This window comes from Poecilia formosa, unplaced genomic scaffold, assembly GCF_000485575.1.
Source record: "Poecilia formosa unplaced genomic scaffold, Poecilia_formosa-5.1.2 Scaffold779, whole genome shotgun sequence".
NCBI classification, from domain to species: domain Eukaryota; kingdom Metazoa; phylum Chordata; class Actinopteri; order Cyprinodontiformes; family Poeciliidae; genus Poecilia; species Poecilia formosa.
This window is the reverse complement of record NW_006800718.1, coordinates 3,632-29,413: the sequence shown is the minus strand read 5'-3', so window position 1 is coordinate 29,413 and position 25,782 is coordinate 3,632. Positions and strand designations below refer to the sequence as shown.

The 25,782-nt window shown below is 42.1% G+C and overlaps 1 protein-coding gene and 1 long non-coding RNA gene across 4 annotated transcripts; one reads left to right on the top strand and one right to left on the bottom strand.

Moving 5' to 3' along the window:
* The first annotated feature begins 423 nt into the window (after positions 1 to 423).
* On the top strand, positions 424 to 22,809 carry paxip1 (PAX interacting (with transcription-activation domain) protein 1). 3 transcript variants are annotated; one of them, XM_016666705.1, is made up of 23 exons: positions 425 to 646; positions 2,588 to 2,722; positions 5,548 to 5,591; positions 5,761 to 5,824; positions 5,976 to 6,086; positions 10,371 to 10,446; positions 10,635 to 11,123; positions 11,232 to 11,323; positions 12,127 to 12,850; positions 12,920 to 13,014; positions 13,090 to 13,185; positions 14,727 to 14,864; positions 15,032 to 15,153; positions 15,248 to 15,432; positions 17,974 to 18,017; positions 19,100 to 19,167; positions 19,270 to 19,372; positions 19,444 to 19,612; positions 19,755 to 19,855; positions 21,430 to 21,564; positions 21,746 to 21,821; positions 21,906 to 21,966; positions 22,587 to 22,809. In XM_016666705.1, the coding sequence occupies exons 1-23, from the start codon at positions 566 to 568 to the stop codon at positions 22,600 to 22,602; spliced, it is 3,225 nt and encodes a 1,074-aa protein (XP_016522191.1). In that variant the 5' UTR covers positions 425 to 565; the 3' UTR covers positions 22,603 to 22,809. The 3 variants fall into 3 exon arrangements, with proteins under 3 accessions (XP_007543234.1, XP_016522191.1, XP_007543236.1); XM_007543174.2 differs by having other exon boundaries at positions 11,223 to 11,323; XM_007543172.2 differs by lacking the exon at positions 22,587 to 22,809 and having other exon boundaries at positions 424 to 646; positions 11,223 to 11,323; positions 21,906 to 22,079.
* LOC107834809 (uncharacterized) lies at positions 11,383 to 21,423 on the bottom strand. The gene is made up of 3 exons (XR_001660635.1): positions 20,774 to 21,423; positions 16,470 to 16,472; positions 11,383 to 11,393 (listed from the first exon to the last, which is right to left on the bottom strand). It is a non-coding gene; the product is annotated as an uncharacterized LOC107834809 (long non-coding RNA).
* Positions 22,810 to 25,782: the final 2,973 nt, after the last annotated feature.

Below are 25,782 nucleotides of genomic sequence, written 5' to 3'. Positions count from 1 at the left end.
AATATTATTGCTATTTATTTAAAAAAAAACAAAAAAAAACGAGTCTTAATTCTTTGGGATAATGCTTGCTGCTCAGTTGTATTCATATATAAACAATTCTAAATGTATAAAAGTGATATTAAGTTTACAAAACATTTTTCATACCTACAAAGGTATGAAATATGCAAAAAATGGGAAGGCATAAAAGCTACTGGAAGACCGTAGCTGTGTGCAGGTTGGAGAAAAATACCAAGTCGGATTTGATGGGGTTGTTTTGGCTGCGTAATTCCTTTTTCTAGACTTTTCAAGGTAGAATTCGAGTAATTTTATTAAATTGCATTCCTTAAAAAACTAAACTGTGTAAGACAATGCGTGCGTGGGAGAGAGAGAAACCCAAGGGAAAGGATTATTAACCCCATGTGATTTTCCTGCCCCCCCCTCTGGCTTCAGACAGTGCTGCGGTCCAAGGCGCGCGCCGCTCAGTGATTTGGCGCTTCACTGTCCTGTTGGTGTGCAGCAGTCAGACACATACTTCCTTTTCCACATTTCACACAGGTGTGTAATCTTCCACCGTTCATGGTCAGTCATGTCTGAGGAGGAAATCAAGGTTCCTGATGCACTTTTCAAAGACGTTAAATTCTACGTGGTTGGGGACATTGAGACAAAGGTAAGGACCTGCTTGTTAGCTTGTCGATAGCTCTGAAGCTTGCATGCTATCCTACCAAACACATTGAGAATGAAGGAGGCAGTTCAGAGGAAGCTAACTAGCAGGCTAACAGGACAACATGCTACATGATAAACATCGGGATTCCATTTGTCTTTCTTCTAATGCGGCTGTGAGACGCTGTCCGTGGTGCCAGCCGATGACTCACTTTATGTTGAATCTACTTTAGAACTGCAGCTCGGCTCAACCTGTAGACTGCAAGAAGAGTTTTTCAGGTTAGCCGTTAGCCTCCAAGCTGTAGACTTTAGATCTGAGCTTGTAGGGATACCGCCATATGTTAACCCTTATTCTTCTTAAATCCATGTTTAGTCTACCCAAGTGCTGTTAGATTGCTTTCCTAAGGTAGAGCAACACAAAGCAAATGTCTCTTCCGTGTCTGTTTACATCAACCTGTTACTGTCAGCGTCTCCAGCTGGACGCCGCTTACTGCGCACGCGTTCCCGTTCCTTCAGCCGAGGCAACTCCTCTGAAACAGCTGCAGAGTGTCTGACGGGACTAAAGACCGACCCTTCTGCTTTCTGGGAAGGCATTGATTATTTGAAACCAAGCCCACCTGTAGCTGTCCATGCATATTTTCTTTGAGTGTGTTTGAATTATATGTAACCACCCCCCCAAAAAAAAAAATAAATAAATAAATAAATAAGGAAAGGTGGGGGGGAATCTTAATATAAAGCACTCTTATGTTTGTTCTTACCATTGTCCTTTAGACTAGTTCAGGAAATGTCACCAACAACCAGAATTGGCAATGACAGAGAAGTGTTTACCTATAACTTCAGTACCAAGTGAAGTGCTACAGAGTGAATTCGAACAGTAAACCAGAAGTGAAAGTTCGGTAGGAGCTCATCCTTCATTCAGCTGGTTGCTGGTACGGCTGTCTCTGTTGTTGTGTCTTTGGGCAAGATTCTTCACTCTCCTTGCCTGTTGGTGGTGGTCAGAGGGCCCAGTGCCAGACTGCCCCATGGCACACTAGCAGAAGTGAGGGGAAGGCTGCACATTATATCACTACTATAGTGTCTTCGCAATGTCAGTGCGCGCAGTATTCATATAGGAAAGAACTATTAGGAGAGCAGTAATTGTTGGCTAAAACATTTTACTAATTTTGAAGTTGTATTTTTCATGCTAATGTGATTAGCCAGTAGGACAGAGTCTTTTGGCAGCAAAATTTACTCACAGTTGACATACATGACATTTCCAAAACTGCTAAAGGTAACATGTAGCAGGAAGTACAGATTAGATGGAGGAAAATAGGCATTTATCGCACCTAATATTGTCATCCCAATATTTACCAATGTTATCGCCATCATAAGATTTTTTAACATCATGGAGTCTAAGGACAGAGTGTGTTCCAGCTACAAAGGCATCACACTCTTAAGCCTCCCTTGTAAGGTCTAGTCAAGGGTTCAGGAGAGGAAGGCCCATTGGATAGTCGAACCTCGGATTCAGGAAAATCAATGTGGTTTTGGTTCTGGTCATAGAACTCTTGACTCTGGAGGGTGTCTCGGTGTCAGCCCAACCAGTCTATGTGGGCTTTGTGGATTTGGTGAAGGTGTTCAACTTGTCTCCCCAGATGCAGATTATTTGACACAGGCTGTTTTCTCTCAGTATCATCAGTGCCAGACCTTGGTCTCTATTGCTGGCAGTAAGCTGGGCTAATTTCCAGTGAGACTCAGACTCTGTGTCACAGATTCTGTTCATTACTTTCATGGACAAAATTTCTAGGCACAGCCATGGCGTTGAGGGGATCTGCTTTGGTGGCCTTAGGATTGGGTCTGTGCTTTTTGCGGCTCATGTGGTTCCCTGGATGCATCCCTCCCTGGTGAGGTTTCAGGCTCATGTCCTTGGAAGGAGACCCAGAGTCCACTGAGTTTTCTGCTCTTTTTCCAGGTGGTGCAGCTGCTGAAAGCAGGAAAAGGAAAGGAGGTGTCCTATAATGCTTTGGCCACTCACATCATTGCAGAGGATGGAGATAACCCTGAAGTGAGCGAATCAAGGGAGGTGTTTGATCTACCTGTGGTCAAGGTAAACAGATGTTTTTTCCCAGCCCAAGTGTGCTTGGCCCTGACTTCCTGTATCCCAGCATCAGAGGCTAGCTCCAGTATTATCATTATGTATCCTACTGCTTAAAGATTGAATGGGACATCCTGGCATTAAATTTGGATCCAGCTGAAACCTGTAGACATGTCCCCACATGTCAAAGCAGTACTTAGCAAATCTTCCTCTCAAATCAGCTTTTTTGTGGATAAATTGTCTGAATCACTGAACGGTTTAGCACCACAATACATTAAAGATCTGTTATCGCTGTACCAACCGTCTAGACCCCTCAGATCTTCTTGTTCTGGTTCTGCTCTGCATCCCCAGAACCAGAACCAAACGAAGAGAAGCAGCATTCAGTTTCTATGCACCACAAATTTGGAACAAACTTCCAGAAAACTGTAAAACAGCTGAAACACTTGGGTGCCTTTAAATCTCAACTTAAAACCACCTGTTTAGAGTTGCTTATGGCTAAATTAGGGTTAGAATGTGGGTTTTGATGTCTTCGATGTTTTTAATGTTTTTATCTTTACTTTTTATCTATTTATGTAAAAGTGGCGAGTGATGGAGGGTCATTGCATGCACAGAAAAACCCTGTAAATTCTAGACTCTAACAGGTAAAAATAGTGCACAAAAATCCGTGTAGGACGGCGAAGTCTTAGCGCAAAAATTTGCGTGACAGGTGGACGGAGGCTGGTGCTGCAAGGTTGGAGACCTTGTCCTCTTAGGCAACGGGGCCTGGATAATACCCGTGTTAAACGGTGACGACAGGCGCTTAAATTCCGTAACAAAAGTATGTTTTTATCTTTTTTTTTTTTCAGAATCTATTTCTTTTCTTACTGTTTATTCAATGTCACATGCTGTTTTTATTATGTAAAGCACCTTGAAATGCCTTGCTGCTGAAATGTGCTATACAAATAAAATTTGATTGGTTGATTGAATCGGTTATTTAGGTTTCCATTTACATGTTAATATTATCTGTACAATTAAATGTGATTAAAATGGGATGAAGTAAATACTTTTTCAATCTCTGCACAAAGTTGCAGGATTTGATAAAAATATGATAAAAACACTGACAATGAAATAGTAGCAACAAAAACTGAGCCATACTTCATTTCAGTTTAATTTAATTTGCAGTAATTTCCCAAAAACTCAGATTAGTTCAGTAGCACATTATCTTTGCAATTCCACTGGTGTGGAAGGCCAGGGAAATGGATGTGCTTTCAGTCTGGGCTTAAACCAGTGTTTCTCAATTATTTTCTGTTGTGCCCCCCACCCCCAGGGAATCATAATTTTTTTTTTCACCCCACCCACCCCATGACCTTCCCTCCCCAGAATTTAAATACTATTGCAAATCTGTTCATATTTAATAATCTATCTGTACAAACCATTGGCTCCGGCATTGTATGACATTATCAAAACAGCTCTTTTATTGTTCTAACCCTCAAAATAATTTCCAAAATCAGTTTAAGTGAATCAGTAACATTTAATCAAGGCTCAGTTTGAAAGAGAAAATGTGCAAATGATTCACTGGGATTTGCATTTTTAGACTTAATACAGTAAGTCTAAAAGGTATTGGTTACTTGTCAGCTTCTTCAGTTTAGTTTTCCACAAGGTATAAAGTTCTTAACATTTATTGTGGAAAGATTAGCAGTAACGTTGCTTATATTTCAGCTTGTCAAATGAGAAGAGATGAAAAGTGGGTAGGGTTAGGGTTACATTAACAATAAATAGACAGGTTTTGTCTATTCCCTGGCCTTTTTCTGCGAGCTACAGTTACTTGATTATGATGGAGTATAAGTGCCAGGCTCTGAGTTTTTGATTTGTGTTTTAAATACGAGTAAAGTTGGACGAGAATAAAGTCGTAATTTTATGATAACTTTTCACCATAGTGCGCTAAATTGCGAAATACTTGTATGGTTATAGTTGGTACTGGTTTAACAAATAAATGTTAAACCAATACTAACAAGTAAATACTAAATGTTTTAGCACATAAGAAGCACATTTTCATCCCCAGGACTTTGAAACGATTGTTTAAGCAACTTTTTATTTAATAGAAAGAACCAGACTTGCTGGGCGGGTCACGTTATATGTCACTCCATGAAGCTTTTAAATGTAACGACCTTCTTCCAGCAATATTGCGTCTTTATTCTGCCAATGTTTAAACTATTGTGCTAATAGGACTTGCTTCTTGTAGTATTATGACTGTATTCTTGTATGTGAAAATAAAAATCTCTTAGCTTGGCCATAAAAGTCCGTCATACTTGCTTTACTGACCTCTGCTGCCGTTTTTCTTTTCACTGTCAAACTTCTCCATCTCTCCTCTCTGACGGTAGATATAGAGGAGAGATATCTACTCTATTGATATCTATAGAGTAGATGTATAGTAGATATATATGACGGTAGATATCATATGACAGTAGATATATTCAAAACACCCACGCTTGTATCCTTCACTCCGTTTTTTTCCCCTCCTCTGCTCCGTTTACAACAGGGCTGTGTAGCTACTTCTACTGCCTTTAACAGGCAGCCTGCTGATCAGTTTGAACACTGCTGCCACCTAGTGACCGGAGGTTTGTTTATCAGTTAAGCATGAATAAAGACAATTATAAAGTCCTGCTTCTCACAACCCCTCTGACACTTTGCCACGCCCCCCTGCGAGGGCGTGGCGAAGTGCTTCTCTATTTGAGAAGTACTGGCTTAAACTGACATGCTGATTGAGCGATGATGATGTCACTAACCAGCAGACCTCAGGAGCACTAACAGTGAGTGAAGTGTACCTTTAATATGAGCGTCTGTTTGTTGCTCTACAGCCATCCTGGGTGATTCTGTCTGTCCGATGTGGAGACCTCTTACCGTATCCTTTCACTGCCAAGTCCTCATGACCTCATGCTGTTGTTACATCATATAAATAGGAAAATGTCCACATTTTAGAAGAAAAGCCTTGCTTTAGCATGGTGGTTTAAATGATCAGTTAATACCTGTATTTTGACCTGTGTCATTTTTCTGTGACTGTGGAACTCCAGAGTAACTGGATTCTCTCCAGAATCAGGCCAGATATTTTTTGGCGTGACAGCTTGCCTTCCTAGGGTAAGTATGTTGTTTGTTTGTTGTTGTTTTTTTTTTGGCTATGGTTTGTCCTTTATTTTTCACCATGAACCAGAGTGTTTTTATGAGTTCTAAAAATGTGTGTGTGTGTGTGTGTGTGTGTGTGTGTGTGTGCGCGTGTGTTCACGCACAGCTTCCAGATGATCTCAATGCCCTGTGGGCGTTCCTTACCTTTTATGGTGGTGAATGTCAGCTGAACCTAAACAAGAAGGTCACCCACCTGGTGGTGAAGGAGCCAAAAGGCGTAAGTGCATACTCTGCTTCCAGTTTCCATTTGCTCATTCACATTGTGTTGCTCTTAACTAAAAATTGAGCATTTAAGTAATAATAACAATAACTAGGACAAGATCTAGAGTAGGGCAAGTTTATTCCTGCTGGAGGAACTGCAGAATATTGTCTTTGTACCTTTAGTTGTCAGCGCCTGTACTCACATGTGCAGCACTGAGTCAAGGCCTTCAGATGTCATGCAGCTTGTGTTGACCTTCTGTTTCAACACAAGGTCATGCTCTTCTGGGCAAAGAGTGTACTCTTTGAGAGTAGAGAGCATGCTGCTTCCCTTCTAGGCAAAGTTTCCAGGCGAAACTTTCTGGTTTAGAATGTTTGTCTCTAAAGAATGGAGCAGAAATAAAAGCATATTTCAGCAGCTGCACTTGAGGTGAGTCAGCCACCAGTTCTGAGAAGATTCCAAGTTATAACAGCAGGGGCCTCATGTATAAAGCTTGCGTAAGACAAAAAATATGCTTCACCATATTTTGTGCACAAGTTGGAAGTATAAAAATGAATGTGGTGCGAAAGTTTGCATAAATATACACAATACTTTTACCTGCTGTGAAAATGTGCGGCATCCATGCAAACATTGTGGACAATAACAAACTACAAAGTGCCAAAACTCACCTAAATATACTGAAACCTGACTCCATTCAGTGATATTTAGACCTGATTTTTTTGTCATAATTTTAATCTTATATTGTTTAAAACTTGATGAAACTAAACCACATTTATCCTCAGAGAAGGTTTGATTATTTTTAAGGTGATCAAGGTGTGTAGACGATCACATGTATATAAGTAGCTGCTCAAAGGTGTGACGCATAAATGTGTAACATTGTCAATTGAAGGATTCAGAGAAAACTTGTGTTCAGAGACCATATTGACCTGCTGGGACACACCCTTTGCTGAATGCTAATACACATCAGACTTTTCTGTTTTTATTTCTGTATAGTAATGATGCACCGATTGCAGATTTGTAGCTAATTACAATCTTTAAGAAGCCCAACCTGCTGATTCCAATATTATGAAAGAAGTAGCTGCTTAAGGCCCCCCAGGTCTTCACGGGCCACATAACTACAAACTTTTTATGACATATCACAGATATAGAATTTTAACATTTGTTTATTGAGACTGTCAGTGCTGTTAAATTTGATTTAATGATCAAAGCATAGACAAAAGTAAGACAAAAATGAGACAAAATTAAAAGATTTTAAATCGGTTATAAGGATCCATGATTAGTTGTAACAATGGGCTTTATTTGAGAAATATTTATTTTAGATGCAAAAACAATATAGTAATGATACTGTAGGCTGTTTAGATTTTATAAATTTTAATAAAATATGTCACACGAATAATCGCCATGTTCACGGTGCAATGCATTATGTTTAAATGACATCTTGGTCCGTCCATCCAAAACAGTGATAAGTAACGTCTTTAAGCCTTTTCAAACTGAACCGGAGCGCGTTTAAATACACGGGAATGTGAAAATCACAAGAGGTAATGAAGATGAGGAGGACCAAACAGAGGAAGAGGTAAGAGATGGCTGTAAGAGCTGGTGTTTTGATGCTGCTGCCTTCAGCTTCATGAATGAAACACTGAGAGACATATACCTCTGGTTGGAGTGTGTGATCCGGTAAGTAGTTCTATATCTCTGTGTGGCAGTAGCATTAGCTCCATTATCATTTAAAAGAGCTCCCAGTGCTGCTTATCTCTGATGTTTCTCCTAGTGTCTGTAGCTCTGTGTCTGGTCTGGTGGCAGCTGTTTAGAATCCTGTCTAATGTCCGGTATCGATCCGTGGTTTCACATTCAGAACACCGGCACCAGTCGCAATAATGCCATCATCATTTAAAAAAGCATCTTTTGCTCATTAGCCAACGGCAGCGGGGCCTAGGCGCTTTGTGGATAAGAACTGCCAGCATTTGTTTTTAGCTTGTGAAGGTAACGGTCACCTGTTAATGCCTTTGTCAGTTTTGCTTGCAGGAAGGACTTTTAAAGAGAAATGCACAAATAGGTCCCTCTAAAGTTATGTTCAGCTCTCTCTCACTGCACTCTTTTATTTTTTTTTTCCCATGTGGGAAGCGATTCAGACTCACCTCACTGCTTTTTGTTTGTTTGTTTGTTTTGTTATTACAGCCACGCAGTGTGGCATTATTTAAAATTACACCAGGCAAACGTAATATGATAAACAATCACTCGTTTTTTTTTCACCTTAAGGTGACCTTCAGGGGTGAAAAATATAACATATATACATTTTTTGAAGTAATTATGAGCTTTGGCGTATCACAAACAGCAGTTTTTTAGTTAATAGGAAAATTACAACATGTTCAACTAATCATGGTTCCCTTTAACATTAAAATTTAAGATTTTACATCTCAGTGAGCTAAAATTATTACTCATTGTTTTTAAGGTTGGCCATTTAAACCAGGGCCCCTCTCTCAGAATTGACTAAATCCATGTTGAAATGTTAGTGGTGCTGATGTTCTTAGCAGCAAAGGGGACCCTTAAATTCTGTTCAAGACTTCATACCACCTTGCACCGGCTCTGCATGATGAGCTACAACCACTGCACTGCACATCTCTCTGCTGGATAAAGAGGGTCACAAGCGGAGATTTAATTTATGTGGCTTTAGTAGCTCTTCCATTTCGTGTCTATATAGTTTTTAATAAACGCCACATAAACTGTTTTGGTTGCCTATGTATATGGAACAGGTTTTCCTGATCGCAGCAACTTTGCCTCACTGTAAGTAGACAAAGCATTTTATATGGTGCAGTTTGATGCATCGTGTCACCTCAAAAACTAAAATAAAACCAGCATGCTGCGTGACTACGAGGCAAGTGGGGCATTTCCTTCATTGGTCCACTGATGCACTGGCCAACTGGGAACACAGTGGTTGGTGCACCCTCACAGCTTCATGCCCTGTTCAATGCACCAACTACAAATCCATCTTACAGGAAAGATTCTGCCTTACGAGTTAAATGTTCAGTGCAAAAGAGATCCTTGCAGTCCGGTTTGATTTTCTTCTCTGTTCAAAAACAAACAATGCTTAGCCTGGCAGGGGGGCAAGTAGATCCTGGTAGTCCACCAGGCTTGCAATGTACTGAGCGAAACCCTGTTGAGCAGTAGTCCCCAAACTACGGCCCACTTCCACATTTGGTCTGGCCCCCTGAACAATACATGAACAATACACAAGAGCATGTAGATTCTTTTTCATGTACCGTATTTTCCGGACTATAAGCTGCTACTTTTTTCCTAGCTTCGAACCATGCGGCTTATAGTCCGGTGCGGCTTATATGTGGATTTTTCTTCAACCACCAGGGGGCTCTTTAGCAGGAAGTGATTCATTGGAAGTCAAAATTGAAAATCAAAGAAGAAGGCGCCCATTAAAACGGAATTAGGTTTTAATAGGGAATTGAAATTTGAGAATTTTGATCAGTTAAATAGCATTGAGGGGAAAAAGAAGATTTTTTTTTTTTTAAATACTGGGATCATTATGAGAATTTGAAGTATAGATATTAGGATCCAGTAGATGGCAGTAGTGCAACAATAAATGGATGCAAGCTGCCGTTGAAATCTAAAGAAGCAGGAGAAGAAGACGCCCATTTTCATTTAGCACATGCTAGTAGCAGACACGAAGGATCAGCACTTTTACTGTTACAGTTACCGTTCATAAACTACCGTAATCAGTTCAGTTAAATCTAATCTTGGCAACTTTTTCTTTTTCAACTGTAATAAATGTGATATTCAGTTGACCTGTTATGACTCAAATTTTGGGTGTCTGCCCCCCTCTGCTGCTGCATCGCTGTGGAAAACCTGGAGCGGCAGAGATATCTGAGGCTTATATGTGTATGTTTACTGGTTTTTTAAAAACACTTTGGGGTTGCGGCCTATAGTCCGGAAAATACCGTATTTATTTCATAAATAATGTTATTATTTATTTCCTGACTATTGTTCTGTGAAGAACCCAGAGAGGGTTATTTGATTGTGCTTTCTGGAAAACAATACATTTTTACATTTAGGCACTCCTGTAATCGTCACACTTTTTCTGTTACAAACTGACTCCGGCCCCCCACCAGAGAAGGAAAAAGTTTGAGGACCCCTGCTGTTGAGGTTTGGTATGGGCAGATACTGATACCATTCCGATAAAGAAAAACTGGTTTGTGGTTGTGAGAGAAAGTGGTGAAGTTCAAACAGTCTGCGTTGTCTAGGCAACCTCTGTTTATCACACATTAGTAATTACCATCATCATTTTGCTGTTTCCAGGCCAAGTTTGAGTGTGCCCTGAAACACCCGGGCATCAAGATTGTCACTCCAGACTGGATCACAGATTCTGTAAAAGGTGAACTTTTTTCACATTTCTTTATCATTCTAGTAGGATGCTTTCTGTAGGCTGATGTTGGTAACAGCTTAACTGTGACACCTTAGTCACTGTTTGTAACAGTGACTAAGGTGTTTGTACACCTTAGTCACTGTGATTAGAGAGAAAGATTATTTACTTATGGCTCAAGTCTTTCTATCATTTTTCAGATAAAAACAGGAAGGATGAGAGTCTGTATCACCCCAGACTCACATACGTGGAGTCGGAGGAGGAGAGCGAAGCCGAGTCGTATGACGCGCGCTGTCATTCCAACGGGAGCTACAGCCCCCAGCACTCGCAGCCATCCAGCGGTGGATCCTCTGGCGAGGAGTCCAGCCCTCGGAGGCGACCGGGACCCAAACGCCTCAACTCCGTCTCACCCACCTCTCCCCGAAAACCCGAGCTCCGCAGCGAGAGGATGTTCGACGACTCAGATGATGACTCATCCCCAGAAAAGGAGGGCACCAACCTGAACTGGACGTCAGCTGAAGTCGTCACACCGACTGTTGCTGGTATAGCGAGGCAGCGGGTCGGGCCAGCTGTTGTCAAAGATCCGGGTTCCTCTGCGGGCAGTGGGCTGATCAACCTGTGTGCCACCGCAGCCCCAGTTCCTGGCAGTGGAGGTCCGCTAGCTGCAGAGGCCCGAGTTGCACAGCAAGGTCAGTAAAGCCAGACCCGGTAACGTTCTGGACCCTGCGGCATTCTGCCTCCACCGAAGATATGACTGTTGTTGCTAACTGGTTTCATGTGACTGTCAGGTGTTTCAGGTCCTGAGGGATGGAACCCAACTATGAGAACACTCCGCAACATCACCAACAACTCTGACATGCAGCCCACAAATCGGCCCGCAGTCGCACATGTAAGAAATCCCACTGACTCATTTTCCACGTCCCACTAGCTGCGTGTAAGCTAGATTGAGATGACATTTGCTGTGAATTAGCTCTACATAAATAAATTGAATTGAAAGTTTGAAACTGTAAACTTTCACAGGTAAATAAGTCAAAATATGACATGCAACATCCAATAGTGATATCTTTATGTGTGGCCTCAGCCTGGCATCCCATCCAAAAACATCCTTAGTAGGCATCCAATAGGAATATTGGACTGGATCAGGCTCAGCTCCCCCTGCATCCGAGCTAAGAAACTGACAAACATCTGCTTAAACCAAAGGGCCGTTTCATTGTTCATGAACAGTGTCTGATCATATGTAGCTTGAAACTCCAAGCGCTTAAACTTTATGGAAGTTCTTTAAAATCCAGTTTGAGATGAACTGATGCAGATATAGAGGTTTTCGATGATACGTATTTTAGTATTGATCCAATACTAAGTAAATAATAGGACCAGAATCACAAATACTTCTTATTACTTAGGTTTGTTATTATCATCAAACTTCTAACCTTATGATATTTTTGTGATTTTTCCTTTGAATTATTTTGTGAAAACCTGGGACAGAATTTGGACAAAGTTTAAATATATCTACAAAATACTTTAGAAAATCAAAACAATTTGTATTCAAATTAGATTTTCCCTAAAACAACTGGTCATTGGAGATTAAATGAAAGCAAAATCTTTTTGAGGAGGAATTGAGAAAACACAATACAAAAATTAAATAAAGTTTCAAGAGGGAATCTGAAACTTTGACCTTCTTGTACTTTTTTGCAGATCATCCAGAACCTAACAGCCAATCAGACGAAGCCTGTGGAGCAGACCAATCAGAGCCATGTTCAGATCCTGAACAGCAACAATCCTCCTCAGTTTAGTCAAAGTAAACTTCCTAGACTGCCACTCACAGCAGAGCAGCAACAGCAACTACTGCAGCAGCAGCAGTCACATCAGGCTGGTCAGCAGCATCAGCAGTTACCACAGCAACCAACACATCCCATGATGCACCTTCAACAGCAGCAGATGATGCAGCTGCAGCAGCAGCAGCAGCAACAATCACAAGTGGCGCAGCAGCAAGGTTTTCCCCAGCAGCAGCAGCAGTTTATGCAGCAGCAGCAGATGCACCAGCAGCAGATGTTCTCCCAGCAGCAGCTGCGACCTCAGCAGCTGCTGCGGCCAGGCCTCCAGCAGCTGCAACAGCAGTTTCAGCAGCAGCAGCGCCTGCAGATGCTGCAGCAGCAGCAGAATCAGCAACAGTTTCACCAACAGCATCTTCAGCAGCAGCAGCAACAACAGCAGCATTTCCTGCAGCAGCAGCAGCACCTGCAACAGATGCAGAAACAGCACCTGCAGCAGCAGGTGCTGCAGCATCAGAACCAGCAGGCGCTGCAGCAGCAGCAGCAGCATCATCAACAGCAGACGGCCACTCCGCTGCCCCCTCAGCTGCAGCAGCAGCAGCAGCCTCACATCAGCCAGCTGTTTGGACATGAGCAGGGCCAGGACAGTAAGTACAACCCAGTCACATCACCAGTGTCTCTGCAGCTATCAGAGTTTGACTTGTGTTGTGTCCCAGTTCCCCAGGACGGCTTCCTGCTGGGCTGTGTGTTTGCCATCGCCGACTACCCTGAACAGATGGCTGACAAGCAGCTGCTGGCCACATGGAAGAGGGTAGAACTCGCATCAATCAGAGCTCTTAGGAAAGAACATGTTGGCTTCAGCTCCTGACCTGACCTTCTGTTTCAGGTCATCCAGGCGTGTGGAGGTGTTGTGGACCCCACTTTGACCAGCCGTTGCACTCATTTGTTATGTGAGAGTCAAGTCAGCAACATGTATGTACAGGTAGGGTGCATCATGGGACTCGGCCACATTGCTACTAATGTGTTATGTTGACAAAGTAGAAAGGTTGTGAGATGAGAGGTGGGCCACCGTGTGTTTCTAGCTGTTTCCATTACAAACATGTGCAAATCTTCATGTATTTCTTGCAAATGCCAAAAAACACAATTTTGGAATTGCTTAAATAATAAATGTAATTAAAATCACATGTGAATAAGCTTGCTCCTGAGATGAGTCATTAAAAATCATGGCAGCATTGGATGTAAACAGTTACATGATATATATTCATAATTCAGTCATGGCCTTTGTCATCATCCATCAGAGGAGACGTTCCCGTCTCATTCAGGCAATTCTAGCGCTACGTGTGCGTCATTTTGGGAAATTGTATTCAGTGAATTTATAGAAGAGCTATGGCAGGGGTCCCCAAGCTACGGCCCGCGGGCCGGATCCGGCCCACCACCTCATTTGGTCCGGCCCCCTGAACAATGCCGGATCCGGCCCGCCTCCTCATACCAGAGAGCATTCAGTGTTTTTTTTTTTCATATATTGTATTTTCCGGTTTATATGTGGATTTTTCTTCAACCACCAGGAGGCTTGAGCAGATGTGAAACTAACTTTCCCTCAATGGAATATATACTAGTCAGTCCCAGTCACCGTTTCACTCGCGGTTTTTTCCATTTGCATTCTGGGTAAAAATCTATCTAAAAACGTGAATATGTCGTCGGCTGTAATCCAACGCCCCCCGCCCCGCTCGATAGACCGGCCCCCGACCAGAAAAGGGAACACTTATGTGGCCCTCGCAGGAAAAAGTTTGGGGACCCCTGAGCTATGGATTCAACATGTTCAAATGACACATAACTTCTTATGACCACTTTTGGTTTCTCCTACTACTTCCTATCATCATTGTGGTTTTCACTAGGGGCACAGTGATTTGTCGGTGCCAATTTCCTTAAGTTTGGGAGATCGGTGATCGGCTGATACTTGTGTATGAAGCCGATCTTATCCACTGTCTTATTTACCTCAGCAAAGGTGTAAAAATCAACCACTGTTCTTTCTGCTATGCAGTGAGAGAGGTTTGACTGTTTGACCAGCCCTCCAGATCATGCCTGCACGTTTACAGTTCACAATAGTTGCCAACTGAGTGACTGTCCTGCTATATTTTGCAACATTTCCGACAAAAAAATGGTATTGGGCAGCATTCGGCAGGTCAGGCTTCTTAAGGGTCAGTAATCGGTGACCAGCCAGAAAACTGCATTTTGTGCATCCCAAGTTTTCTCCAGTAGTAACATCCGGCTGTTGATCATGTGACTCATGATGCAAAAAAATGTTCCATTGCAGTTCTGTGAAATGCATGTATTTCGACATACAGCTGAGAAAGCACCTCATCCCAATGCAAAAACTTTTTATCAAAAGGCACAAGTTTTATAGAAATTGCTATATTTCCATTAAGCAAATTCATTTTCAGAATTTCTGTTTGTGCAATTTCTGGTTAATGAAAATACAGCTACTAAAAACAATGTTAAACATTTTCCTGTTTCCTCTGAAAGGCCCTTCGAGAGGGGAAGCGCTGTGTGACGGCTCACTGGCTCAGCACTGTGCTGAAGAAGAAGAAAATGGTTCCTCCTCATCGGACTCTCCATCTGCCCTTCGCCTTCCCTCCGGGTGCCAAGCCGTGCTCTCAGCATGTAAGTCCAGCTAGAAATCAGTTGCTGCTCTGTTTTCACTGAGTCCATAGCTCCCTCATGGCTCTGCAGCAAACCGGGCCTGCTGTCAGTTCTCGTTGCTTGTCCGAGGCTCCTCTCATCAGCACGGCTATGTTCTCTAACTGCTGAGTGTCTGCTCCTCCCTTCAGATCCTGTCAGTGACCGGCTTCATGGATGCAGACAGGGATGACCTGAAGCTGATGGCCTACCTGGCTGGTGCCAGGTACACAGGCTATCTGTGCCGTGGTAACACTGTCCTCATCTGCAAAGAGTAAGACAGATCATTATTGTCCACTGGACAATAACTGAGTGAGCTGGACTGGCTTGTGTGAGCAAAGCTACATTTTGTTCTGATCTCTCCTCAGACCTGGTGGGATGAAATACGAGAAGGCCAAAGAGTGGAAGATCCCGTGTGTCAACGCTCAGTGGCTGTGTGATATCCTGCTGGGTAACTTTGAAGCACTGCGGCAGATTCAGCACAGCAGATACTCGGTGTACACTCAGCCTGAGCCGCTGATGCCCAACCCCCAGCTGGTCCAGAACCTGCTTGGTATGTCCAGCTAGGCCTGTCGCGATGAGCAATCAATCAATAAAATGAGGGTAATAATAATAATAAGCAGTCCAATGATGAATTTACTTTGAAGGGTATATGTGTTTACAGACATCTCATAATCCATTTTATTTCTTTGTGGTTTGTTTATGTATTTTGGATATTTAAAATGTCTTCCAGGGCTGCACAGTGACACAGTTTGTTTCATATTGGCCTGCAGCAAGAAGGTCCCGGGCTTGATTCCCGGTCCGGGGTCTTCCTGCATGGAGTTGTTCTTCCCACAGTCCAAAAAAAAAAAAAACCAAACATAACTGTCAGGTTAATTGTTCTCTGTAAATTCTCCCTAGGCGTGTGTGTGTGTGTGTGTGTGTGTGTGTGTGTGTGTGTGTGTGTGTGTGTGTGTGTGCGCGCGTGCGTGCGTGTTTGTAATACTTTGTGGGGACGATTTTCCTAACATATACTACATTGTGGGGACCTGAGCCTGGTCCCCACAAGGGGAAACTCTGTTTTTGGGTCAGGGGTCAGATTTAGGGCTAAGGTATGAATTGAGTTTTGGTTGGTTAGGGTTAGGTATGTGATGGTTAGGGTTAGGGTTAGGAAAAGGGTAAAGGTCAGGTTTAGGCTGTAGAAATGAATGGAAGTCAATGGAAAGTCCCCACAAAGATAGCAAAACAAACATGTGTGTGTGCACGTGGTTGTTTGTCCTGTCTGTCTCTGTGTTGCCCTGCGACAGGCTGGCGACCTGTCCAGAATGACCCCGCCTCTCACCCAAAACATTCGCTGGAGATGGGCACCAGCAACCCTCCCAACCCCACTAGGGACAAGGGTGTATAGAAGATGGATGGATGGAAAATGTCTTCCAGTTCCAGTGTTAAATGTACATTAGAATTTAGTTTATTGATCTTGGAAAGGGTGTACTTTCATTAATATTACATTTTTATGCTATTAGTTAACAATAGTCTCAAAACAACAGTATTACCATTTATCACTATCATTCCTGGGACAATTGATCACCCAGCAAAATTTGTTAATGTGACAGGCTTGTGTCTAACCTAATCCACCATGATGGAAACAAACATTATGTGACTCATCACACAGTCACGCAGGTGTTAGTACTGTCTAGTGGTGGTGTGTATACAAAGCTCAGTCATACTGGACTTTTCCCCAACGGTTAAACACAGTGGAGGATCAGGGAACTTTGGCAGCATGAGCCTTTTTCACCAACAACTTGAAGGTGGGATGATGGCGCCTTGTTGCCACCTTAATGTGTTTGTTAAAGGATCAGTCCAGAAGAGAGGAACAAGTCGGTCTGTGTTTGTCACACCCACAGCCACTCAGCCACGTAGCCGCTGGAATCAGAAATCGGCTTCAATCACAACAGAAAGAAGACAAGATGTTGTTTGGTCAGCAGGATTGCTACACACTAATGTTTTGTTTCCATCAGCATTTTTTAATGCGCATTTTGAAGTATTGCATTAGAAACTGCAAAATTCAAAATGACCTCTAAAGCAATGTTATGCTCTCTTGAGGTGGTTTTGGTTATTCTGATGAAGAGTTCATGAAGTGGAGAAACAAATTTGCAGAAGTTCTAAAGTAGGGAACACTCCCATCCACTACTGGGTAGATGCCTTATCAGGGGCACAAAACTATGAAAAACATCAAAGAAGTCCAAACCTCCAGCTCAGAGGGAAGGATTGTCTGTGTTATTCTGGGATGTGCGGTTCATGCTAGTTTGTAACCTCTACTTCTGCTTTATTACAGCCATGCTTGGCGTCAACATCTGACAAAATCATGTTTCACTTGTTTGATTTGCTCCACACCAGTAGATGCCAAGGTTTCCCCACAAAAGCTTGCTAAGCCCGGTGGTTGGGTGCTAGGTCAGGCATTCATCCAGCAGCCTGTTGTGTTTTTGAGTTAAAAAATGTTTAAAGTTGACAGGAAATTTGAATCACTCAATAATTAAGTGTTACTTTAAGTGTTAATTGTGTGATAATTAAGTGTTACTGAAAGATTGGAAGATTAATAACACCAAGTATAAAGCCTTAAAAAATACAAACATTTTAAAAAGACTTGAAAAAATAAGCAATGCTAAGCCTGGTGGCCTGCCAGGCTTATAATGCACTGGGGGAAACCCTGGATGGAAACACACCCTCTTCAGATTTTCTGTTCTGCAAAATTTTAAGTTTGCTAAAAATTTACACAAGCAGCAGGAACACATTGACCAAGATGGAGGTGCTTATTTCACTTTGAAACACTATCACACTGGTTCTGTTGGCCTAGCAGCTCACTCGTTACTGTGCTGTGACCTTAAGAGGTGGATCAAGCGCATAACGTTGGCAGGTCAGCTTCAGCAGTCCCACCACTTTTGGTTTCAGCTGACTGTCAGGTTGTAGAAACAAGAAGATCTGAAAGGATAAAATAAGTTCCAACAACATTTAATTTCCCTTTGGGATTAATCAAGTATTTTTGAATTTGAGTTGGGTAGAAAAGAAGCTTTAGGTTCCAGCTGAGGACTGACTGCAGTTTTGCTCTGTGTTTTAGCTGCTTGGAGAACTCCAGTCAAAGTAACTACTGAAGCTCTGGTGGTAAGTAAGCTCCACAGTCTGCAGATAAACCATCAACACAAACAAGCTAGCCTGAGCATTTTGAATGTTAGCATTTTAGAAAAAGGTTTATGTTGATACTGTCATTGGAGTCCTGTTTGTTCTCTAGCAAAGATCTCTCATTTTGAGGTTTATCACAGACGAACCTCAAATTTATACAAACAATATTTTACCAGTTAAGTTGGGATTTTCATGTCACTTGGGGGTCAGACTCTCCAGAAGGTTTTCTGCAAAACATGAAGCTTCAAGTTGCTGAGTGGGAGCCAAGAGCCCCAGAGGGGCAGCATTGGACACATGAAAACCTGGCAACCCACGACAGGAAGCATCCAGGCTCATAAGTGCCAATAAAGGTTTTTCTAGGGATGCACTGATAAATTAGCCCTGATTTTCTTCATCAGGGCGATTGACTGATGCTTCCATGTGACGCCGATCTCATCCACCAATCTTCTCTCCCTCCACAAAGGAGTGAAAATTAGCCACTGTCCCCTTTTGCCTCAGCAGTGAGAAACTGATTGACAGATCGGCCCACCAGGTCACAGCTGCATGGGCTGGTCATCCCACTGCCAACTTAGCAAATTTGTCAATATATTTAGTGACTTTTCTGACATAAAAAAAAAATCGGTACTGGGTGAAATTTGGATCTGCAGGTCAGATTGTTAATAATTGCTGATAATGCAGCTGCACTATTGGTCTTTTAATGTTATCTGTGGGGAGAATAGTGATTCAGATTATAATGTGATTTTCAGCTTGTCTGTGTTTCAATGAACCAATAAGGATCAGATGCTGGTTATCTGTCTGTATGGCAGCACAATCACTAAATCAGCAACATTCAGGATCAAATCTTTTTCAATCATCCCAACGTTTAAAAAGTGAATGATAAAATGTTTTTTTAAATTTTTTTTATTAAAACTGTTTCAAGAATTTGCCACACTAAATGTCCAACATCATTCCTCATGAACGGAGAGCTGTAACCCTGTCTCTGTAACATTTGGAAGCATTGTTCCAGGCAGCAGAGTGGGGCAGGATATGGCCTGTTTTGGCTCATATTGTTGTTTCTGTTGCAGAACCTCCAGCTTCTTCAGAAACAGAAGATCTCTGACTCTACCAACCCACCTTCAAACAAGAAGGCCAGGTCTGCTGCAGCCTGCTGTCTGCCATTGAACGTACAGCCTTGCTCTCATTCTGCTTGGGTCAACACTGTGTGTGTGCGTGCGTGTGTTTGAACATTGAACAGACTGGAAGAGATCCAATCACCCAACAGGAAGCTTCCTCCAGAGTCCACTCCCCGGGTCATGTTGACGGGCTTTGAGCCGCTGCAGGTCCAGCAGTACACCAAGGTAATGTAAGCTGGAGCTGAGGAAGCCAGAGCTGCTGGCCTCTACTCCATGCTGCTGTCTCTGTCCTGCAGCGGCTGCATGCTCTAGGTGGGGAGGTAGCAGAGAGCAGTCAGAAGGCCACACACCTGCTGGCCAGCAAGGTGACGCGCACCGTCAAGTTCCTGTCCGCCATGTCTGTGATCAAACACATCGTCACACCAGAGTGGCTGGAGGAGAGCTGGAGGAGCCAGAAGTTTGTGGGTGAGTCCATGCTGTGCTGCTCAGTTCTGTTGGTCTGTTTGTTCTTCTGTTCCCTGATCTCTGCTGTGTGTGTGTGTGTGTGTGTGTGTGTGTGTGTGTGTGTGTGTGTGTGTGTGTGTGTGTGTGTGTGTGTGTGTTGCAGATGAGCAGAGTTACACTCTGAGGGATGCAGAGGCAGAGGTGTTGTTCAGCTTCAGTCTGGAGGAGTCTCTGAAGAGAGCCCACGCTGCTCCTCTCTTTAAGGTTGGAACTAAGTAGACCCTCCGCCTCCCGTCCCCATGTAGGAAACAAGACAGTATGAGCAGTCTCTCTTCAGAGCTGCTGATGGCTTTAGATAGGTTAGCTGGAAGAGAGGAAAGCCATTGAGAATCAGTTCAACTTTAAGAAGGAACAGCTGGGAGGAATCCCAGCTGTCTCTGGTCTCTTTGTCAGCATCTGCATCTTTCAGCAACAGTAGGACTATAGCTCACACTTCATTTCATCACAGTACTCACCAGAAATAACATAAAAATCACTGAGACCAAAGAAAAATCAGCTGAAGTCTAAATCCACCTGCTTGGGACGTTCAACCAGTCCAAAACCCTGTACCAGTCCCCAAGAGCAGAGGGCTTTTCATCGTCATCACCATCATTTAGTGCCCTAACAGAAACCCAGTTTATGATGCATTCAAGTACATCTGGTACACTGAACTGTCTAAATATCAAAACACCCAAATTTAACCTTAATGAAAAAGATCCTAGAGTCCAGTGTTGACCATTTACTGACCTATCGTGGCCATTTTCTGTTTCTCTTCATTGAAGCAACAGAAAATGTACTAAACTGTTTTTGTGTACCACTATAGCCTTGGTAGTTAAGGTTCAATTGTCCTACATATTTAGAGCAAAATCCTCCTCAGTGTTTTATCCATCCAATGCCTTTAGCTCGTCTTAAAAGCAGCTCTTTCATCCTTAATCAAGTTTAATCTGTGATTTCTTCCAGTTATTCAGATCTGTAGAGGAACGATTTGTCCAAATGCTCCGTCCACTAATTAACATTCCCTCTAGAGCAGGGGTCTCAAACTCAATTTACCCAGGGGCCGCTGGAGGCAGAGTCTGGGTGAGGCTGGGCCACATAAAGGATTCCACAAAAAACATTTAAAAAATATCCTCAAATGTCATCAACATTTAATTTTTTCTCCAATACATGAACTTCAGGCTTTGGATTGACAAAGACATGATGAGGGTGTGACAAAATTTAGTTTATTCCACTTGGCGTCGCTCTTGTTCTACGTTTCATAGAAGTCTTTAGCCAGCTAGCAACGTATGAAGAACGTCTCGACGTGTGACGTCATCACCGCTTCTACTTGTCACAACAGCGCGGCGGATGACGAGCAGCCCGGTAGCAGTCGCCTTTCTCTGTGTTTGATCGTGGCATTAATGGTAGAAAGTACCAGAATGGTGACTGCAAAAAAAGGCAACTGGTACCAAACTGTTCCATCATCCACCACATTATTGTTACAAGCATAGTGTGGATGAAGTCAGTGTAGCTTAGCCAAGCACCGAATGTCAGCCACGACGAGGAACGGCAGGCGGGACTTCCTTCAGAGGTTCGCTCACCCTGTGGGCCGCACTAATGTTATACTATCATATCACGGTGGGGGCCACGAGACATCGTCCTGCGGGCCGCAATTGGCCCGCGGGCCACGAGAATGAGACCTCTGATCTAGAAGAACACTTAACCCCAAATACACCTTAATGTGCACTAATACCCAGTACTGCAGACTGCAGTATTGTTTGTGCTTGTGTGTTTAATGTGCCTCTGTGTTTGTGGTGCTGAAGGGGAAATATTTCTACCTGACCCCGGGAATCTGCCCCAGCCTCAGCACCATGAAGGCCATTCTGGAGAGCGCTGGAGGGAAACTGCTGGTTAAACAGCCCTCCTACAGAAAGATCATGGAGCACAAGCAGAACAAGGTACTTCAGCAGATATTGTGTGGCCTCTCACACACACACACACACACACACACACACACACCATCACACACACCTAATATCCTCTTTAAAAAGAAGTCAGAATGAAGGACTGCTGTGTATATCTGAGCAAAAGCAACATGACATAACCAAGAGTTTCTCCTGCATTTTCTTTCTCGTCCAGAACCTTCCAGAGATCATTTTAATTTCCTGTGATAATGATCTCCACTTGTGCAGAGAATATTTCATGAAAAACATTGGTGGGTCTCTCTCTTTCTCACACACACACTCACACCAAATCCCTGCTCTATATGTCTGATGTTGCCTCTGTTTTTCTGTCCCAGATGTCCACAATGCAGAGTTCATCTTGACTGGAGTTCTCACCCAGAAACTGGATTATGAGTCATATCCTTTCCCAGTAACAGCTGCTGCTTACATCAGAGCTTTTTGACTGCAACCATTTTGGTTGCAAATATGATTTATTTTGTAAACATTTCACTTAAAAAAGATATGCAAAATAAATGTGAGGATGCACCAGTTTGACCAGTCATTAGAGGAAAATAAAGTTTAGGCACTGAAAGTCTCCTTGTGGTTCAACATCAGACACACACTAAGCCCATGTTGTGTTCTAAACCCATCAGACATAGAGATTGTGCAGATATTCTCGTACATGTCCTGCAGTCCGAGAGAGGCAAGTCACTTCAGATGTGGATGAGCAGAAAATGTACAAATATAAGTCACTACATCTCTCTGCAGTAGGAGATTCCAAACGTTTCTGCCTGTAACCTCCAGAGTAAACAGGCTGGTGACCCCCTAAAAATACATAAATATTCCCTTTATTTATTTGAAAATAAACAGAGTGAAATATTGTGTACTTTTAAATGAATTTATTCTATAAATCCATTATTTAATGAGACATTTAATGGTGCGTCTGTTTATTTCATGATATGTATTTATTTAATGTGGCTGTTTTTGGCCCTACATCTACCTCAGGGATCACTATCGGGTTTCCTTAACATTCACACATATAAGTTCACCTGATGAAGATCTTCACCAACTTCTCCTTGGGCATCTGTTCATAGCGCTCCTGTCATGTTTTTAGCTTTTATTACTTTTAAAAGAAACTAAATTGTATTTTTGTGAAATAATTGGTTAAAATTATGGCTTTTAATCTATTTCCTTGTTGAACATATAAATGCTTCAGCTTGTACACACTGCTTTTGAAAAATAAAATATTTGTGTAAATTGTTTGCAGCCTTCTTGATCCTGGGATAGTGTTCATGTTATTAGATGTAATCACTGGAGTGCAAGAAAGTAAATAAACCCCAACATGTTTTAATGTTGGGTCCCACAGTGAGAGCTCCATGTTTGAGGACAAAGTCTATTACTTTGTTCCTAGAGGTATTCCAGAATGGAGTGGGGGATTCCTGATAGACGTGATTTAATTAACTGTTAATGAGGGTCTGGGGTAGTTACTGGTAAAGCTCCAATTGTTGGCTGTCAGACAGATAGCCTAGGGGTCATCTGGGGGAGGGAGCATGGATGGGACTGTGGAGCCGCCTGCGGTGCTGCCCTCAAAAACTCCCTCTGACTGAATGAGAAACAGACTGAGCCAAGGTCATGAGCTGAATATTCTCCTCTTGTTTCATATTTATTTATGTGAATATTTGGGACAATCTGAGTTTCTTTACGTTATCTCTTCCAGTTGCTTAAGATGGTTTTTAGATCATTTTGAGTCTCACTTTGTTTTAAATCATGCAAACGCACTTGATGCCAATCTTCACTGCTATCTTCAGTTTTAAAGGGGGAGTTTTCTAGGCACATAGTGCCATTTTATAGCGCAACCATGTAATATGTTACCTTCAGTTGTTATAAGAATTCTGTATCAAATGTGACCTAGAAAATGTGTGTAATTTAACATTTTGAATTTGGACCTCTGTTTCTTTATAAACTCCTTTCTGAAACTCTGCCTCAGGAATCAATCAAATTTGATTTGTACAGCACCTTTCATCAAAAAGGCATTTCAACGTGCTTTACATTATAAAAACAGAAAATTACAAAGTCATGGAACACACAGTCAACATTACATTTTGCATATAAGATTATTGGTGTTTCATTTTTATGTTTCAAATAAAACTAAACAGGTGGGTATTTTGTATAGACTTAAAGGAAGTCAGTGTTTCAGCTGTTTTACAGTTTTCTGGAAGTTTGTTCCAGATTTGTGGTGCATAGAAGCTGAATGCTGCTTCTCCTCGTTTGGTTCTGGTTCTGGGGATGCAGAGCAGAACCAGAACCAGAACCAGAACCTGAGGGGTCTGGAAGGTTGATACAACAACAGCAGATCTTTAATATATTGTGGTGCTAAACTGTTCAGTGATTTATAAACTAACTAACAGTATTTTAAGTCTGTTCTCTGAGCTACAGGAAGTCAGTGTAGGGACTTTAAAACTGGTGCTATGTGCTCTACCTGGTTTTAGTGAGAACATCAGCAGCAGCTTCTGGATCAGCTGCAGCTGGAGGATTGATTTATTAGGCAGACCTGTATGAAGAGCCATTTCAGCCAAAATTAAATTAATAAATGATTGGCATTTTTATTCCCATTGATATTTATACATTTATTTATTCCCTGTTTCATTAACCAGTTTTCATTTTCCCATTTTCATTTGTCCAATTTTAATTTTTTCCTTTTTCATTTACCCATTTTTTATTTATCCATTTTTCATTTATCCATTTTTTCATTTAACCACTTTTCAATTTCCCCTTTTCATTAACCCAATTATTTTGATCTATTTTTCATGTCCATTTTTCAATTTTCCCTTTTCATTTATCAATTTGTCATGTATCTATTTTTCATGTATCCATTTTTCATTTAGCCACTTTCCAATTTCCCTTTTTCATTTATCCATTTCTCATGTATCCCTTTTCTATTTACCCATTTTTCATTTATCTATTTTTCATTTAACTGTTTGAAATTTTTTTAATTTTTCCATTTTGCAATTTCCCTTATTCATTTAGTATTTCCATATTTTGTTATTTACCTACCATTTTCCCCTCTTCGTTTCTGCTTTAATATAATGAGGGGCGGTGACTTCAGGCTACAATGGCAGCCTATTGGCTGGTTAGATGCAACTGTAGTGCTGAACTCTTCTGGACTTTCCCTCCGAAAAGCAGTCGAGCAATGGCGAACGTAGAAGGAGCAGCTCGTTCCTTATCGGTTCTTCTTGGGGAAGCTGTCAATCGAATAGAGGAACTAGAACGCTGTAAGTTTGATATCCGAAATGTTTTATGGTCCTTTCAGTTTTGTTTAACTTTTACTTTTGATGCATACAGCTTCAACTTCGACTCCTAATCAACACTCACTCACAGTCACAGAAAACCGGAGGAGTACCGATACTCGTAAGTTATCAAGCTTTATACATATTGTTTGTTTAATTTAGGTTAACGAAGGTAATCTCAAATGCAGGGGTGAAAGTAGTTTTAAGTTCTTGGGGGTACTATGACAAAAATAAATAAATAAAAAAATTGCTACAAAATAAAGCTGTATTTCTCTCAGCCCACTGGCTGCAATGTTGAACCTTGAGATGCCATGAGACCTAAATTCTGAACATCATGGCATGGAGTGCATCCCAGCTTTCCATGTCTGGCATATAACCATTCATTTTATCTTTTAAACTGGTTCTATTGATCCTGTGTCCAGACAGAGGGATAATCAGCAGCCCAGCATCATGACCTGTTTGTTCTGAAGATTCTGCAGCTTCCACTTCTCTTCCTAATGTTGCACACTTAAAAATTAATCAGTGTGGTTTTGCGCAGGTTCTTTTATTTCGATGAACGCTGTAGAAACACAAGAGCGACAGTGAGCGCCTTCGCTGACCAGCCGTTACTGCGCTTAATTGCCGTTGGCTCGCTGAGTCAGGAGCGTCACCGTGCTCTATGTGCCCACTGGTGGCGAACCGTTGTCACTGCAGTACAGCGCATCTCAGCAAGAGAAGTGCAGCTTAAGAACACAGCCAGCACAAGAAAAATGAAAGCAAATAAACAAAAAAAGAAAATGAAGGGGATGTAATTACTTCTGATGTCCATTCTCTCATACTAACATGGGGCCTCCTCACCCTGACTCTCACACTGACAGGAGGAACCACAGAGCTCTGTTAGGTTAAAGCTCATCTTCTGAAGTTGGGATATTTTTCCTCCAACAGGTTCCAGAGGAATCACCTCAAA

Bases quoted from the DNA above. Each gene is read 5' to 3' on its own strand.
- paxip1 (XM_007543172.2), top strand. From the start codon at position 566: ATGTCTGAGGAGGAAATCAAGGTTCCTGATGCACTTTTCAAAGACGTT. The intron at 13,015-13,089 runs GTAGAACTCGCA...CTTCTGTTTCAG, and splicing joins TGCTGGCCACATGGAAGAGG to GTCATCCAGGCGTGTGGAGG. The intron at 21,565-21,745 runs GTACTTCAGCAG...TTTCTCGTCCAG, and splicing joins TGGAGCACAAGCAGAACAAG to AACCTTCCAGAGATCATTTT.